The sequence below is a fragment of the Zootoca vivipara genome, chromosome 9 (assembly GCF_963506605.1).
Source record: "Zootoca vivipara chromosome 9, rZooViv1.1, whole genome shotgun sequence".
In the NCBI taxonomy this organism is placed as follows: domain Eukaryota; kingdom Metazoa; phylum Chordata; class Lepidosauria; order Squamata; family Lacertidae; genus Zootoca; species Zootoca vivipara.
In genome coordinates this window covers 39,315,240-39,332,802 of record NC_083284.1, presented here as the reverse complement: position 1 = coordinate 39,332,802, position 17,563 = coordinate 39,315,240, and the positions used below count along the sequence as shown (strand labels likewise).

General features: G+C 39.8%; 2 protein-coding genes across 3 annotated transcripts in view; one reads left to right on the top strand and one right to left on the bottom strand.

The window, feature by feature from the left end:
- GATB (glutamyl-tRNA amidotransferase subunit B) overlaps nucleotides 1-7,102 on the top strand; it is a 38,749-nt gene extending 31,647 nt beyond the window's left edge. The window contains exons 12-13 of the mRNA XM_035112165.2: nucleotides 1,922-2,056; nucleotides 5,607-7,102. Of these exons, the coding sequence (XP_034968056.1) occupies nucleotides 1,922-2,056; nucleotides 5,607-5,732 (261 nt within the window). The 3' untranslated portion in view covers nucleotides 5,733-7,102. The remainder of the gene's footprint in view (nucleotides 1-1,921; nucleotides 2,057-5,606) is intronic.
- FHIP1A (FHF complex subunit HOOK interacting protein 1A) overlaps nucleotides 5,030-17,563 on the bottom strand; it is a 96,396-nt gene continuing 83,862 nt past the window's right edge. Inside the window, exons 12-13 of one of the 2 annotated variants that reach the window (XR_009558141.1) lie at nucleotides 9,328-15,787; nucleotides 5,030-9,276 (exon numbers count right to left, since the gene is read on the bottom strand). Coding sequence is in view for 1 of the 2 variants with exons in the window: in XM_035114011.2 (XP_034969902.2) it covers nucleotides 15,537-15,787 (251 nt within the window). In the remaining variant the exon portion in view is untranslated. Of the gene's footprint in view, nucleotides 15,788-17,563 lie in introns of both variants that reach the window. The other variant, XM_035114011.2, reaches the window with a different exon arrangement.

Genomic DNA, 17,563 nt, shown 5'->3' with positions numbered 1-17,563 from the left:
AGCTGCACAGTGGCTACGTGGGATTGCTTTGTTATTGCCAATTTTGTGGCCTCCGACCAAACAAATGCAACTGCAAGTTAACGGCTTGGAGACTTGATACAAGGCAGATTTATTTGAAGAGTGGCTCAAATAGCATCAATGTGTAGTTTGCCACATACCTGTACCGTTACTTTGGACCAGGTGATCTTGTAGCCCTGGGAGAAATTTCAACCGTTGTGGCGGAAGATTTGTAACTTGGTTAGTTCTCCCCCATCTCGCTGTAATCTTGTTTTGTGTAAAGCAATGCTAATTGTGCTAGGGAGCGTTACATTAAAAAGCACTTCCATTTTCTTAGCTTTGGTGAATTAGTAACATGGAATTTCCAACATGACAGTCATTTCTGCATTGGCAAATTGCAATTGCCCAAACATGCAATTATGTCTTCAGTGCAGGAATGAGCAGAAGCAGCTGTTTTAAAAGGTCTCCTTCTGCTCCCTCTCTCTCTCTCTCTGCCTCCATCTCTGAAATAAGAGCAGAGGGAATACAGAAAATGACTGCCCAAAGAAATTGCCTTTTTATAAATAGCCCCATTCTCTAGGGTTTTTTCCAAGGTATCAGAGCCCAACTACAAAGCACTGTAACTTTTAACTAATAATTATTCCAGACAGACACTTAAGTTCATCCAGCTGTGCTTCACAGTGATGGATAACTGGGCTAGAGCTGCCACAGGGTTCTGCATTATAACCTTCCACACCTCTGTGGTCTATGACTCCTTTTACCCCACTGACAGTCAGCAGAGTAACAGTTGCCTGGTTAAATGGTAACTGTGGGAAATTTGTAGAATCATAGAATTGGAGAGTTGGAAGGGACACTGAGGGTCATCTAGCCAAGTGTCCCCTGCAATGCAGGAATCTCAACTAAATCTCATTTTGCAATTTCATTTATCCATACTCCATGATGTGCATATGCAGAGGTCACACCGTTAATAAATACTACCAGCTACACAGTCCCAACCTAGTGTGGTATTCACAATTATGGCCAAAATCATCATTGTACACAGATGAGCAAGCATTGAGGGGCAGGGAAAGAGACCCCAAAACTACCTGGAATATGTATTCAATCCATAGTATTAGACACACACTTGTACACACCGGTTAGTTATAACCAGTCTGCATTAGTAACCTTGACTTTGCACATCACATTTGAGACCAGACTTTCGCTAAGAGCCCCCCCTTTTTTTTAACCAAAAGGAAGATGCTGCATTTTACAGACTTAAAGAATGGACATGTATTATCCCTTATAAAGGAAGAAAATAGGAGAGAGATTTTCCACCAAGCCTGATCAATAGACATTTTATTGTGGCACATTATTGAGCCCAAATGTGAGATGCTTTATGTGGAGCCTGCGAACAGCATTAGGAGCCAGGAGAAGTATTCATTTAGCCTAGTGTTACTGTTTGGGGCAGTAACTACAGTAGTCCTGGATACCGTAGACCCTAAAGTGTAGAGGTGTTTGTGTTCAGGCATGTGGGATGATGTGACTCTTCTAATGATGCTTTTTTATGATTGGACAAGGGTCACCAAAAATACCTTCTCAGTAGGATTGTGACATAGCCTTGCACACCTGTGCCACAATTAAAAAATACCTGCTTGGCACATGAGACTAAATATTACCCTGCTTTCTGAGAGAACTAGAAATGTGAGTCCAGAAAGAGGCAATCACGATTTTTCTAAAGGAAACTTATCTGAGAATTAGGAAACTTTACATCCTTTGCGCATCAAGATATGGGATGTTATCAGAAGATTTGATTTCTGATTTTGTGTCAGAATGGGAGTCATTATGCCTGTTAATACATCTTTGCCTTCTTGTTATTGCAAACGTCATCCTTGCCTTCTGAGAGACATGTTTCAAGCACTGATTTTCCTTTATCTTGATGCTGCAGGTGTTGGAAGTGATGTGGAAGGGGGAAGGGAAGACTCCATCTCTGATTGTTAAAGAAGAGAAACTTGAACTGTTCCGGGATCAGAATGAGCTTGAGTGCATCTGTCAGACTGTGATGGGAGCCCATCAGAAAGAGGTGATATTGATAGCAACCCTGGGAAATTGGGAACAAGAGACTTTGACTCTTCAGGGTGGGTGATGGAGATAAAAGATTTAAATTGCCACCTTCCTTTCATGTTGCCCTTTTGTTTGGAAACTCTTCAGAGAAAATGGGAGGGAAATTGCATTGTGACACATGAAGTGGCTGCAGGAGATGGCAACTTAAATCCATGTCCCCTTGACTCCAGCAACTCTACACTAACGTGGATATTCTTTGGACTATACGCTTGCAAAATAGCATTTGCATGGAATAATAGGAGCAAAGTAGAAAATATGTCCACCTGAAGCTTCTAATTTTACAGGGGTTTTTAAAATTAATAAACCCTTGCAAATTAAAAGAAATCCTTCCAAAGATCCAAAATTAGTTTTATAAAGAGCAAGTGCTTTTGTGTTCTCTCCTGAGCACAGATTGGAAAAGCAGCAATGAATGGCTTAACGTTAAGTAAAATATTGTCTGGTTACATATGCAGTAGGGAAAATGCTAACATCTATCGAGAACAATGCTACCCACACCCACAGCTCTTCACTGGAGGCTAACAGCTTTGCAGAGAGCTTTTGATAAATAAAATGAGCGTGTGCTAGGTCTGCCTGACCTTCATCGTGCTAACTAATTTGCAGTGGCTGATGAAAGTGCCTCTGTGTTTTCCAGCTGGTACTGAAGTGCAAGCAGAGGCAGTCTGAGCATTAAAACAGATCAAGGACCACAAGTGTTTTTTTGTTTCAATAACAACATGGATTTTGAGTATTTAAATCTTTAACTAGTATTCTAGTGGAGGCGGGCATGAAAAATCAAAGGCTGTTTTGATTCTGGTTTTCTAAACGATAAGACACTATTTAAATTGGTGACTCTATGCTCATACTACCATGAGATCTTATGTATGATTTAGGACTTTTTCCAGATAACTAATCGAAGTATTTGCCACACCACGACTTCAATATCAACAGGATAATCCTGCAAGCCCTTTTCCAGGACAAGTAGCACTGTGTCCAATTCCTGTATAATAGGCAAAACACTCACCGCAGGGACCATAGGTTTTGGGGTTTTTTTGCAGAGAGAGAACTATTCAGTTCCAAGAGCAAACCAATCATGCCACAATAACGGCAGGACATAGCTGGATGTTTGGGAGCGGAAGTAGGGGATGGGGAAATACCCTTTTGATACACACTGCCACGTAGCCCCTGTAAGTGATTTTGAAGCAATGTTTATTTCAGAGTCACAAAACAGGATAGGGAGAGTTGTGCCGTATCCCTGATGCCACAGGGACCATCCAGCAACCTTCTATGTGCTATAAATCTGCAATCACCTCCTCTGTGGCTTTGGCAATTAAATTAGAAACTGCCTTGCTAGCCCTGAGGAAATACGGTATTTTGCCCCAGCAACGGAAAGCTATGTTTTGGGTGCTGGGAAAATTAGATTTCCCCCTCAGCAGCAGCATTACCTGAAGAGAACTTACTTGGTTTTCCAGTACTGAGGCAATAACTGTATTGTTTATAGAATTATTTGAATAAACCCTTTAGCTTTGGTGACAGAACAGGTATCTTGCTTTAATAATAAGAGCTTTTAACTGAATGGTTTTGAAAGACCGCAGTTAAGCATAATAATAAGTCCCATAAATCATCTGAAAAGTGTCTGGGTGTTGCCAGCAGCCGTGCATGTGGTCGAGCCACAAAGCAGATGCCGTATCTCGTAGTACTACAGACTAATTAAAGTGCTGGCAAACAGTAGTGGTGTGTTTGGGTTGGGCCCTAGAGCCCCCCTCCTGCCACAGGCACTGCTGCTACTACTACTTTCCTAGATGGAAGGGGGACCAGTAAGGTTGCCCAAGATTAGTGGCTGTCCCCCAGTGCCACCATACAGCCCTGTCGGCGCCCTTGCCCAGGTAAGCAATGATACCAGTGTCCACAGGGCAGCTCTACCCCATCAGACCTTGAATTAGTGTATAGTTGTGAGATTCAGTAGCTGCATTATTTTTTCTTCTTCTTAGTCCAGAGATGACTCCCTGCTCAGCCTGAAAGTAGAATGCAAGTTCTGAATGCCCTGCTTCCCTTCAGTCCAGTGGTACTAGTTATGATGTCTGCTTGCAGCTGCTTCCAAGTTCAGAGTCAGGATGCTACTTAATACCAGCTGCTGGGGAACGAGATGTTCATGTTGTGCTTGTGGGCTCCCCAGAAGAGCTGGATGGCCACTGCCGTTAACAAGCTGATGGATTAAAGGAACCATTGCTCTGTCGCAGAAGTGGGATTCACATGACCCACCAAGCCAAATGCATCTCAGCTAGTGGGTTTATAGGCCTTTTGCCTTCGCTTACCTTATGAGGCTAGGAAAGGCTGTGATTTCTTTTGGCAGATCACAGTACACGGCTGGTGGGCTGTGGTTGACATAACGATAGCAGGTTCTACAGATCTGCTTTATTCTTTCCAAGACTTTCATTGCTGCTCTTTTAGTGCTGAGAGCTTGCTTTCAAACGAATGGGGCTTGTAGTAAAAGGATAAAATCACACCCTGACTCTAATTCAGGCCTAGGGAACATGTCCTCCAGAGGATGATGGATTCAAATTCCTATCACCTCCAATCAGTGCAGCCAATGGTCAGGGATGATGGGAGCTGCAGGCTATCATCTGAAGAGCCAAAAGTTCCCCACATCTGCCTTAACAGCAGTGCTCCTGTTCAGGGTTCGAGCCAATCATACCTCCTCCTGGAATACTGTAAGTTGCTAGGTGCTCAAGCAAGCCAGTTCACTCCCCACCACCACCAGTTTTCCTGCCGAGCAGGAACTTGTTTCACAGAATTCAGCCAACAAACAAACAAACAACATACATGGGTTAGTGTGTATTTTTAAATCTGTGAAATCACTTACTGCTCTTGAAAAACACCATGTATATATCATATATATATATATATATATATATATATATATATATATATATATATATATATATATATATATAAATATATAAAGGTTAATGGAGAAATATCTGCTCTACTGATGAGATAACTTGTTAGCCCAACTAATGGAAAGTTACGCACTGCCTCTTGTAACAGACTCCATTACAAGCCTGCTGTAGAGTGCTGTAATGAACCTTCACCTCATTAGTGGCGAAGACTGATCGGTGCAACAATCTAATTTCACAATGCATGCTCTCTACACCAAGCTTGCTGTTGGCAAAAAAGGAAAGTCCATCTTGGCTTGCCATTTTGTGCTGCACAACAACCTTGCTTTGCAAATGTAGAATCTTTAAATCCAGGTAGACCTTAGTTTGCTCTATGGAAATGTGAGAAAGGACATGAGAATTGTATTCTTTAATATTATGGTAATGAAATAAAATCATTCTAAGCTTCTGGGTTGCTAAACTGTCACGTTTTATGATGGCACATCAAGAACAGAAAATAACCTGCCAGTTCTCAAGGTTTGCTCTGGCTTTTCCGGTCGTGAAGACTAGGATTTAGCAGCGACTCTCTTCGGTGCGTTTTTGCTTTAGTTTGATGTTGCTCAAAAATGAGTTTTGTTTTGTAATTTTTCTTTCAAGGTGGCAGAGATAAAGAAGGGCAACAAAAAAGTACTGAATAAGCTTATTGGACAGGTTCAAAGAACAACAAGAGGACGCTCAGACCCTGTCCTGGTGAAACAAATACTAGAGAAGCTGCTATCATAGGAGCCTGCGGTGAAAATTCCATATCTGATATTCGCTGCTGTTATCAGAGTGGTAATTACTTGATACTTCTATCTTTCGCAATCAAGCCAATGTACTGACTTCATTCACTTCTTGCTTACTGTATCAAGTTAACTGCAGCCACTTTCTGCAGTTTTTCAGCTTTACTCAGGCCATCATCCTCTTAAGTGACTGTCAAACTGGAACATAAGGTATGCAAAGAAAGAATTCCAATGGTATGTGGTTTTGTATTTGGTATAATTTGGTATAATTATGGTTTTGTAACATATAAAGAATTGTTTCTTCCAATTTATTAGTAATATTTTTCAGAAGTAGCTTAAATACTTCTTAAAGTATTTTCTTGGTGAATTATCAAAGCAGAGCATTCCTAAGTTTGTAAAGTACTCGAGAGACTTAATACCCACAATTGCTTGTATGGACAGCTGTTAAAAGCAAGTATTTTGTTATAGGAGTAAGGGAATATAAATAATATATTAAAGGTATTATTTCAGTATTGATGTTTCATTAAGCAGACCAGACATGTCTTCACACTTTGTTTTATTGGGGGGTGGGGTGGGGGTTATTTTTGACTGTAATAAACTATGCCCTCTCTGAGGAAGAACTCTTTTCATTCTATCGTAATTTTTAATAATAATAATTATAATATAATATAATATTTATACCCCACCCATCTAGCTGGGTTTCCCCAGCCACTCTGGGCAGCTCCCAGCAGAATATTAAACAGAATAAAACATCAAACATTAAAAACTTCCCTAAACAGGGCTGCCTGTAGCTCCACAAAAAACTATAGAATGAGGTGGTCAGTTCTTCTAATTTAGAAACAAAACAAAATGAAGAACCTTATTAAAAAGGAAAAACTTTTTAGCAATCTCTTGTGTTTAGAATGATCACAGTTCTATATATTTGGGTGGAGAGAGAGACCCGTGTTTCTCATATTATAAGACACGTCTTATATTTATTTTTTCCTCAAAAAAACACACTATGGCTTATTTTCAAGGGATGTCTTATTTTTTTCCTCCTCCTCCTGCCGTGGCCAGCATTGCTGCTGCGCCTATCACTATGTCTTATTTTCGGGGTATGGCTTATATTCCTTGAATGCTTAAAAATCCTGCTATGGCTTATTTTATGGGTATGGCTTAAAATATGAGAAACAGGGTAACTGCCAAACAGCTCAGCTGCCTGTTTCTGTAATTTTAAGCTAAGTCCTCCCAAAATGACCCCTTTAAGCTTCAACCTAGAGTAAAATTGTTTTGCTTTTGAAGCCAAAATTATGCCCTTCAAACAAATTTCAGACTGCAGGTTTTCCCCAATATCTAAAGAAAATAGTCTGGCATTTCAAGACACTAGAGTAATGAAGATTTTAACATTTGTACATAAGAACTATTTATCAGCAATAAAAAAGTAACATTTAGATGGACTTATTTTTGCTGGGGAGAATTAAACCACCTTCAACACTTTTTTAAAAAGTGGATTGTCAAAGGCTGCATTCGTATCACAGAGATGCATGGCTCCATGAAGTCAAGTATTATAAGCAACAGATGTTGCTTATGGTTTGGAATTACATATTTTTGTAATAGCAGGTGGCCCATAGTGCCTTTTGCCATTTTGCGGTTGCCTTTTTGTTCTATATTGGTTTAGCTGAGATATAAGCTTAAGTGAGTAAACATACCTGAAAGATGAGATCCAACAGACCAATGCTTCCAAAAGGTAAGAACACCAAATACAAGTTATAGGGGCAATGTACAACCATTCACCATTTCACCGTTGTCCTCAGATTTCAGCACAGTCTGGTCACTGCCTTAAGGTCACTGCCTTAGTTGTGATGGTGATGACCTGACAGTGGACATGAGTTTATAATCCATCAATTGCTGCCAAAATGGGAACCCAAAGTAATGAGAATGGAAATTGTAGAAGACACTTCTGCAAAGAAAGCTTTGTGTTTTAATGTCTCTTGGTTCACATTACATTTCAATTAACAGTGTGTGGTTTATACAATTTCCAGGGGTTCATGTGCAGCAAAAAACAAAGTCTTGTGGCACCTTAAAAAGACTTAACAAATATTATGGCATAAGCTTTCATAGACTAGATTCTGCTGCATTCTTTGATAAACACATGGCAGGTTTTCCTCAGTTGCAGGTCCATAGTTGTAACAGGGGTTACAAAACAACACGGTCCAAACAAAGATAGTGACAATTAAATTACAGATCAAATGTATGCAACAACAAAAAAAGCATAGTGGAGTGGTCACTTATTGCAACAATCATAGGTGATATAAAACCTCATTTGACTCATAATACCAGACTCCTCTTTGTTGCCTTATATAGCCTGCACCCCAAGGTCACCTTTGACTGGACTTAACTGTCCAGGGGTTATTTACCTTTTACCTATTATATAGCCATTTTCATGCTGTGTCTACACCATACTGGCTGGTTGTAATAAACCACCTATGGGGCTGTCATGCCCCATAGGTGTAAGCCATCACAGTGTCAAAATTAGAGAAACCATAACACTTACCAAATTGAAGACAAAGCCTTTTGTGTCTTTTATTTTTTAATAAAAGCTAGGTACTATTCTATTCTATAGAACACCTGTCTATCCCTGAAGGTATTTTGTACTGTTTTGAATGAAACTGATGAAAACCATCACCCAGTGTGCCCTATGTATACTAGCAGGCTTCTGTGTTGGGTAGGTGATTCAGATATACATCTGAATATGTATCTCCATCCTAGGCAGAAGGCTCTTTTCAGGAATCAATGAACTATCTGAATGAACATTCCTATATGAGAGTAGCAATGAATTAGGAATATTATGCACAGTATCAAAACGTAACAATGCTACGCATTCAATCAATCATGGATGGATTTGCCAGATTTTAGTGTTTGAATTACCATTTTCAATACAATTCTGGCAACAGGTGCTTTGGCTATACAATAATAATTTGAAACAAGTTATTAGGGTTGAAACTGAATTTTGGCATCAACTCTTCTACCAAAAGCAACCAGTAAGATTTATAAGCTTCTTTTTGTCTGTCAAAATCTGTGGACAAAGATAGCGTAGTAACAAGCGATCAGGTTTTTTAAAAAGCTAAGAATTAAACATATCGCTTCATTGTTTTTCTTGTTTGGTGTATGATCAGTTACAGGTAGGTAGCCGTGTTGGTCTGAGTCGAAGCAAAATAAAAAAATTCCTTCAGTAGCACCTTAAAGACCAACTAAGTTTATATTTTGGTATGAGCTTTCGTGTGCATGCACACTTCTTCAGATGATCAGAAACTGAAGTGTATGATCAGAAACTGAAGTGATGGCCATCAACTTTGTGTAGAGGAAGTGCTTGCTTGGAATGCTGTTTTACAAGTTCCAGGGAGTTATTGTACCTGAAGCTAGTTCCAATCTTGTACCATCACCCTGGTTCTCAATTGTGTTACTAAATCTTTAGAGGTTACTGACCTTATTACATGTGCTTAACTGCCATAGACACCACATTGTAAATACAGTGTCCACGGTAGTAGGAGCTTTGGAAAGAACCACTTTTTTGCAGTTTGGAAAGAACCACTTTTTGGCAGTTTGGAAAGAACCACTTTTTTGCAGTTGTAAAAATCTACTATTCCAAGAGTATGTTTGGGGGTTTGGAAAGTTAGCACAGGCCTGATGTGCATACATGATGCCTTGTCAAGTCTAGCAAAAGTGGATTTTAGCGAGGGTCATTTAACAGCATTAATTCTTGAGGGAAACAATCCTCTATCATAAATGGGTTCTTCAGAAGGATGCTGCTTTATTCATTAGTAATAAAAGTAATAATAATTTGTAGTACTTATTCTTGTATAACTAAACATGCAGTTAACTTCCCTAGAAAGGAGACAGTGGATACAGATGTGTATAACTGGCTGTATTATTCTTAAAGGTAAAGGTAAAGGGACCCCTGACCATTAGGTCCAGTCGTGACCGACTCTGGGGTTGCGCGCTCATCTCGCATTATTGGCCGAGGGAGCCGGCGTATAGCTTCCAGGTCATGTGGCCAGCATGACAAAGCCGCTTCTGGAAAACCAGAGCAGCACATGGAAACGCCGTTTACCTTCCCGCTGTAGCGGTTCCTATTTATCTACTTGCATTTTGACGTGCTTTCGAACTGCTAGGTTGGCAGGAGCTGGGACCAAGCAACAGGAGCTCACCCCGTCACAGGGATTCGAACTGCCGACCTTCTGATCAGCAAGCCCTAGGCTCAGTGGTTTAACCCACAGAGCCACCTGGGTCCCGTATTATTCTTAGTTAAAGACTAATATTCCACCTCCCCTTTTTAGAAAAGCTACTTAAGTGATAGCTGAGCAAACATACTTCTTCCCCTGCAAATTGTGGCTTAGCTGTGGGACTCATTACTGTGAGGTGGTATTAGTGAACGTAATGGGTAATCTGCTTCTGAAATTAACAAAGATACTATCTCACTGATGATTGAGTTGGTGCTCTCTGCAGCTCTAATATCATAGATTAAATTATAGCTAGGGGACTCTAGGCAAGACTCTAATCTTTTCTATCTCACCTAAGTCAACAGTAAGTCAGTAGAAAGACTACTTCAGTACTATAAGAAACTGACCTGAAGTGTTCTGAAAGGCTCTGGTTTATTGACATTTCAATTTAACATTGTTGCATAGTTTCTGGAGAATATCAATGCAAATTTAAGTATGGTATCAATGAATTAGAGGGACGCGGGTGGCGCTGTGGTCTAAACCACAGAGCCTAGTAGGGCTTGCCAATCAGAAGGTCGACGGTTCGAATCCCTGTGACAGGGTGAGCTCCCGTTGTTTGATCCCAGCTCCTGCCCACCTAGCAGTTCAAAAGCACGCTCAAAAGTGCAGGTAGATAAATAGGTACTGCTCCGGCGGAAAGGTAAACGGTGTTTCCGTGTGCTGCTCTGGTTCGCCAGAAGTGGCTTTGTCATGCTGGCCACATGACCCTGAAGCAGTCTGCGGACAAACGGCGGCTCCCTCAGCCTATAGAGCGAGATGAGCGCACAACCCCAGAGTTGTCCGCAACTGGACCTAACTGTCAGGGTACCTTTACCTTTTTATCAATGAATTAGAAGCATCCAGCTCTACATTTTATTAACTAGGTATCCACAAATTGCCATCTTAGTCTGGAAGCAGCAGCAAGTGGGTGAAAAACTGACATTGAGTCAAGACAAGAAGGAGTAATCCCACCAATCTTGATCATTGTCCTGTAACAGGTTTGGAGCCTGACAGTTCTGGACAAAGTGTGAGTATCCAGGAATACATTTTCTTAGCTGTGTAAGCTCTGTCCCCTTTTAGAGGCATGAGAGCTTGCCACAGTAATATGTTGGATGCAAGGCTGCCCTTGAAAGATGACATAGGAATTGCAACTGGGGTGAAATGCTATAATTTGCCTTGTAATGAAGAGGCATAGAGAATAAAACATAGCTGTTTTGTGATAACTTCAGCCTTACCTTAAAAGCCTGGAAACAACCTACTATATTTTGCATGACCTCTTGCCAGGAATAGGCATGGACCATAGGTGGTGTTGGTAGGCCAGAGAATGTATTTTGTTTTGTTGAAATCATTAACTGGAGAGTGGGATGTAGAGAACTGTGAAAGGATACATCCAATTATGTTTGAACCTATGCAACAGGGAGTCTCTAGAGAACAGTAGTTGATGTAGCAGCAGATTGAGGAGCAGTATCTTCAAAGACTCCACATTCCCAAGCTTTCCAATTTTAAAAGGCATTTCTTACATAAGTTGCTTTGTGATGTAGGGAAATGTCTTTAAAGTGCTTAGAATAGAGAAACTAAACTGAATTCAGATTCATTGTATTAAAGTCTTTTTGTGCTGCAAATTGTTGTAGCTGGAAGAAAACACACAAATAAAACCCACAAAAATTGAGAGTACAGTCCTCATTTTCTACAATTAAGGAGATAGAAGATTATTATAAAATTACATTGTAGCAGCAGCTAGGCCATATTATGCCACACACTAATCTTGGTGCAAATGCAGGAAGCACATTAGAGACTTAATTCCCCCCCCCTATAATATTGTAAGATGGCTGAGAGGCAGTAGGGCATGTCATTTTAGGGAATGAAACTTAATTTTTGCATATTTCTTCAGTGAGGGGGTCTTAAAAATATGTTTTTGGGTGTGAAAAAAATCAACTCTATTAATTTTGTGATTGGACAACATTTAGCTCGGTAAATCTATGTTTGATTAAAAAGCACCTAAACTGCTCTTGGAAAACCAAAGAATGATTTTAAAAAATCAGTTTCTCTGCATACAGCATCTTTGGGTTAACATTCCTGTATTCTGCAAGGAGTAGAATTTGTCAGTGTTTTAAAAAGAGAGTTTTCACATAGTCCTACTAATTAGAGTAGCTGTGGCACCTTAACGACAGATAACGTGACAGTGGCATGAGCTGTCAATTGTGGGAAGAATGTACTCCATCAGATGCATAGAGAGAACTGTAGAGACAGGGCAATGGAATATATTCTACTTAAGACTAAAAGTGTTGTTGTTTTTTTTAAAGCCAAGCCTGAACACAGAGGCCTCGTGAGTGTTAAATCAATGGCCACAAAGATCCAGTCACTTTAACAGATGCACAACAAACACTAGTAGAATGGTATTCAAATCAGCAAAATGCTTAATTTGAGCTGACTTAAGGAAAGCTGTTAACTATTCCTGCTGCAGAAGTATTTTAGGGGTAGCTTGCTTTCTAGATGCCTTTTTGGGCTAGTACCCATCACTAAATTATTCCAAATAGCTTACTTATGCAAAGCAATCCAAAGCCACATTAAGCAAGATGCAATTTTCACTTTCCCTGAGATGGCATTTATATAGGAATAATTACAACACTACAGCTTGAATTAGTGCTATAATCATGGCTCGGATAATTACACCAGAAGACTGCAGCACTCAATTTCAGAGATGTTTGGAGGGGTGGTTATGTTTTTTTTAAAAAAAAAATATTTGGGTGCTTTTTGACATGAAACAAGCCAAAATAGCAAAGTATTTGTATTTTGTACTCATATGTGTCAAGGATCATCAAGCTTACCAACAATTTGTAGGTGTCATTTTTACTTATTTGTGTATATCATTCTGTGGTTTTCCATTACTAACCCTCCAAAAAGTCACTGTAAAGACTGTACAGTAATTCTCCAATTCATATTTTTAACTCTTATTTTATTAAAATATACAGAGACCAAATATCCTCTCTCTACTCTCAGCGAGAACCTAACTTCACAAATGTTAACAGTGGCTTACATGAGAGGCACAAGTATCTCCACTGAATGCAGCTCAGAAGATTGGTGAATGGCTTAAGGGCAACTTGACTTAATAAGCAGAGTGTAAGACAGGAATCTTTCCCAGTCTTACCTGGAGATGCCAGGGATTGATGCTGAGACCTTTTTAATGGAAAGCACATGTTCTGCCACTGAGCTATGGCCCTTCCCTTATTAATATAACATGCCATATCCTGGACCTACATTTCACTAACTGACCAACAAGTGGAATCTGCCCTTCCTGCTGTAATCATGATTCAAACAAAATATGAATAGTTTCTAACAAAGTAATCTGTTATACTTTTCTATACCACTATTAAATGCTCTGTTAAGCCTTGAACTAAGCCTAAACATTGCGAGGGTGTGGGCACATGATTGCTTCCTTTCAGCAACAAGCATGTCAAAATTTCATGAAACTACTACATAGTCCATACTATGGTAGCCTTGCTGGTTTTCAAATGTCCAACATTTTAAATGTATGCTTTTCAAATGCAGCAAATATAATCACATTTTATGTGATTATTAACAAACCCACATTATTTAAAAAACCTCACCTATCTTAACTTTAAATAAGAGCATGAAAATACAATGTCTTTTGAGAGCAATTTTTAAAAATCTGCTACAGTTAACACATACACAATTAATCAGTCAATCAAAAGGATGGATCGCTTCCCACAGAGAAGGTAGCAGGACTAGAATTATGAGATCATTTTATTTTTTTATGAAGATGTCACCAGACATGGGGAACGGGCCAAATAACAGGACTGGCAGATCCTCCCCTGCATAAGATTTTTACAGCTTGCAATGCTTTGAGAAGTTAAAAGGAAGCTGCTCTCTCCTCTTTGATTTCTATGGCCTGCAGGATTCTAATTCTGCCCATGGATGGTGGTGGGAGAGGAGACTGAGCAAATGGACCCGTCACAGTAGACCAGTGGAGCAAGAAATGGGTACACTGAAATCCCTCTCTTGCCATTATTGCACTTCTAAACAAATATACACATCATTTCAGGCAACCCTCCCAAAAGATGCCTGTGAAATTCCCATTTGCTCAGGTGCCATGTTCTAGCATAGAACATGCAAACCTCAACTGCTACTATTAGTACCTCAATATGGAGTTTACAAAGAGGAGCAAAGCTGTTTTCAAGTCTTGTCTTCAGATACTGTTTTCATTGGTTTTGGAGCAGTTTGTCATATTCACCTACTGTAAAAGAAAATGAAGGCTTTCAAGCACAGAGCCACTATTAACACAAAGCCAACTTCAGCACTGGAGGAACAATTACTCTTACTAGCACAAACTGAAATGCAGCTGTAATGCAGCAATTCATCATGTTTGGACCCGTTCTAATGAGTCTCATTACTCACAAAAGAAAATGTTCTTAGGCTATTGGACAGCAGCTGCAACAAGTTCTAGTGTATCTGTCCCAAGTAACATCCTCCTCTCTACTACTAGGGAGCAAAACATTTCTGCCATCCTTCAAAAGTGCAATGTTAGGACAAGTCAACATACATCATAAATAAACAGCTAGTGTTTTACAATACCACAAAGCTTTCCTTGAACCAAAATAACTTTTTAAGCTAAAAAGAAAAAACACAGCTTATAAAGGCAGGCTATTCTTTCAATTTTGTTTAAAAAAATAGTACTTAAAAATAGATAGTAACAACTCCCAGATGACGGTAACCTTTTGAAACTACTCAAACAATAACTGGAGTATTTGTGTTCAGCTTATCAATAAAAGTGTACAAATATGGTCTACCAAAAAGGCTACGGTTTGCATAGAAACATTTCATTGTGTGCAAATATTACTAAAATTAAGGCTTGAGCGTTTAGTTTAGGTAGAGATCTAGCATTTTCAAAGAATGCTGAGAAATGGCGGTGGGGGTGGGTGGGAATTCCATACAGTCTGCACTCAACATCCATTTACTCATTTCATTTAAACTTCAAAGGAATCAACAGCTGAGAGTGTTAGACTTGTCCACAGTGTAAGGCAATATGGTATGTATTCAGCACAGCACCTGCTTTTAGCAAGTAGCAGGCTTATATCTGTTGAATCCATTTGGATTCACAAGTCCAGCCACTCACAATGCAGAAAGCAGGGAAGGAAAGAGATACCTAAAACGTTATTTGCATAGAAGGCTTATCAGATTTGACATGCTCATCCAGGTAAGCACTCTCTTACAGAGCAGCCAACTTTTCTAGATAGAAAAACAACAACACAAAAGCAAACCACCTTTTAGCTGGTTACACAATTGTGCCTTTTTAACCAAAAGTGTCTATAGCAGAGTTTAAAAGAAGGAATCTTGAGGTAAGGAAGTTCAAGGGTGGGAATAGGGTAAAATAAGAAATCAAATACATCAAGTGTTTATGCTGCACAGTAGGAAATAAGGCCCAACATAAAGGTGTAACAGTTTTCCCCCAAATCAAGTATTACCAGGAACATAAAGTAGAATTTTCCTTTATAAGTAGCTCTCTGTGTTTTTTTTAAATTAAAACATCCTTAAAAAAAGTATTAAAGCTAATAAAAATTCTCAAAGTCACCAAATACTTTGTAACAGAGTATGGAGTGTTCCTGTGCAAGAGCAGCCAGCTCCTTGAGAAACTCTGGGAACAGGGCAGCTGCCAGGATGGCATTCCGGATGTGCAGGGGGACGCTGGGAAGAGCCGTTCCTTTCTTTTCCTTACTTCCAAAGAAAGGTTGCAGGATGACCTGGGAAGCCTCAGAAAGGTTCCTGCCTTTCCCCAAAGCATGGTTGTGCTGTGCATTGTCTGAAAAGGAGAAAGAAAAAAACCAATCACTTTTGTACCAAAACAAATTTAAGGCAATTGCAACCCAAGTTTAGTACATGGAACTCTAGCCCAGAATCAGTTTTAAATAATTCCTATAGGACTTTTAAAATCTGCCAAGTGCTTTACAATTCTCATTTTCTTTCACCCACACAACCATCCTAGGAAGATCAGTCGTAAGTATTCTCATTCCACCAATAGAGAACCAGGACTGGTAGGCTCTGAATTCTGGCTTCGCCACGTTTCTGTGTGCTCTGGCATGCATCACGGTGTTCTGTTGCGCCAGAAGTCAGGCTGGCCACATGACCTAGAAAGCTGTCTGTGGACAAGCGCTGGCTTCCTTGGCCTGAATCAAGATGAGTGCCACACCTCATAGTCAACCTTGACTGGGCTTAACTGTCCAGGGGTCCTTTAGCTTTACACCCTACAATATATCTTTCTAGTCTCCAGTAAATACATTTCCTACATGCACATCTTTTCTGTATGCTCTAATCTTAAAGCAAAATCGTAATCATTAAGGCTGAACATAAATTCGTCGGTATTCAAAATGTAAGGTGGTGCCAAGAAAATTCCCCGTATACATATACAAACCACATTTACTTTACAGCTCAAGGAAGAAAAGTGCTCATTTTATTGGTAAAATTGGATCCGAGCATTCCGCCATAACCTAGCCACAGTTCAAATAGTCTTGTATATACCATTACCACAGGCCATTTCTACCTTATATTCCCTAATTGACATAATGATACAAGTTGATGGACAACTGGCTGCAGGCACTGGAATTTGATTGCTGACATTATGAGCATGACTAAGCGCCAAACTTGCAGCTATCCAGGCATTTGTTTATTGTATAAGCATTAATATGGTTGTGCATGGGGGGGGGCAGCACAGGCAGAGTGACTAGCCTGTGCTTCAGATTTATTTAAAAAAATGTGCAACATCTTTGCAAATGATCAATCCATTTTTTTAATAATAAAGGTGTTGGGGGTGTGTGTGAGAGAGAGGATATGAAGTACTAAATAATATGAACCAAACTATGAATAATATTCACTGAATATTGGGACTTGTTCACACAGCATGAATAACTGTTTTGGATTGATGAAGCCACGTTGAGAATATGATAGGAAAAGATCTCATAGTGAGCCCTTAGGGGAAGACATAAAACGGTAGCCAGGATCCAAAGAAACATAAATATAATTCTATGTCCTCGAGGGAGTTTGAGGCTTGTTTTCCCCCTCTAAAAGCACTCGTCATGCCCCCAGGAAGACTCATTTTGAAACCTAGGCCTGATTCAAATGCAGTTTATGATATACCCTAGGAGTCAGCTGTTTAAAGAAAAACTCATTAGGCTAACGGAAGCCATAGGCAGGAACCTAAGCAACTGTTGATCCCAGTCATTGGATGTTGGGTTTCGAACCCAAAATCCATAGCTCAAGCTACACTGCCTCACAACAGCAAACTTTTCTGTAGTAATTATCTGAAACAGCTTCCCAAATCCTATGACCTCTGCTAAGCATCTTATTTACTGCACACACCCATGATAGGATAATAATACATTAAGAAGCAGGCAATGATCTTGCAAGCTCCATAGTATGTTAGAAGATGTCAGTATGTCAATTATAAATGGAGCTACACTAAGATGAACGCTCAAAGGCAAGGGAAGCGGGGGACACATTGGCTGCGGCTGCTTCCCACAGCACTACTGAAATGCTTCAAATTAAATCAAGCAGAAAGGCAAGGATTTTACTTCCCAAAATA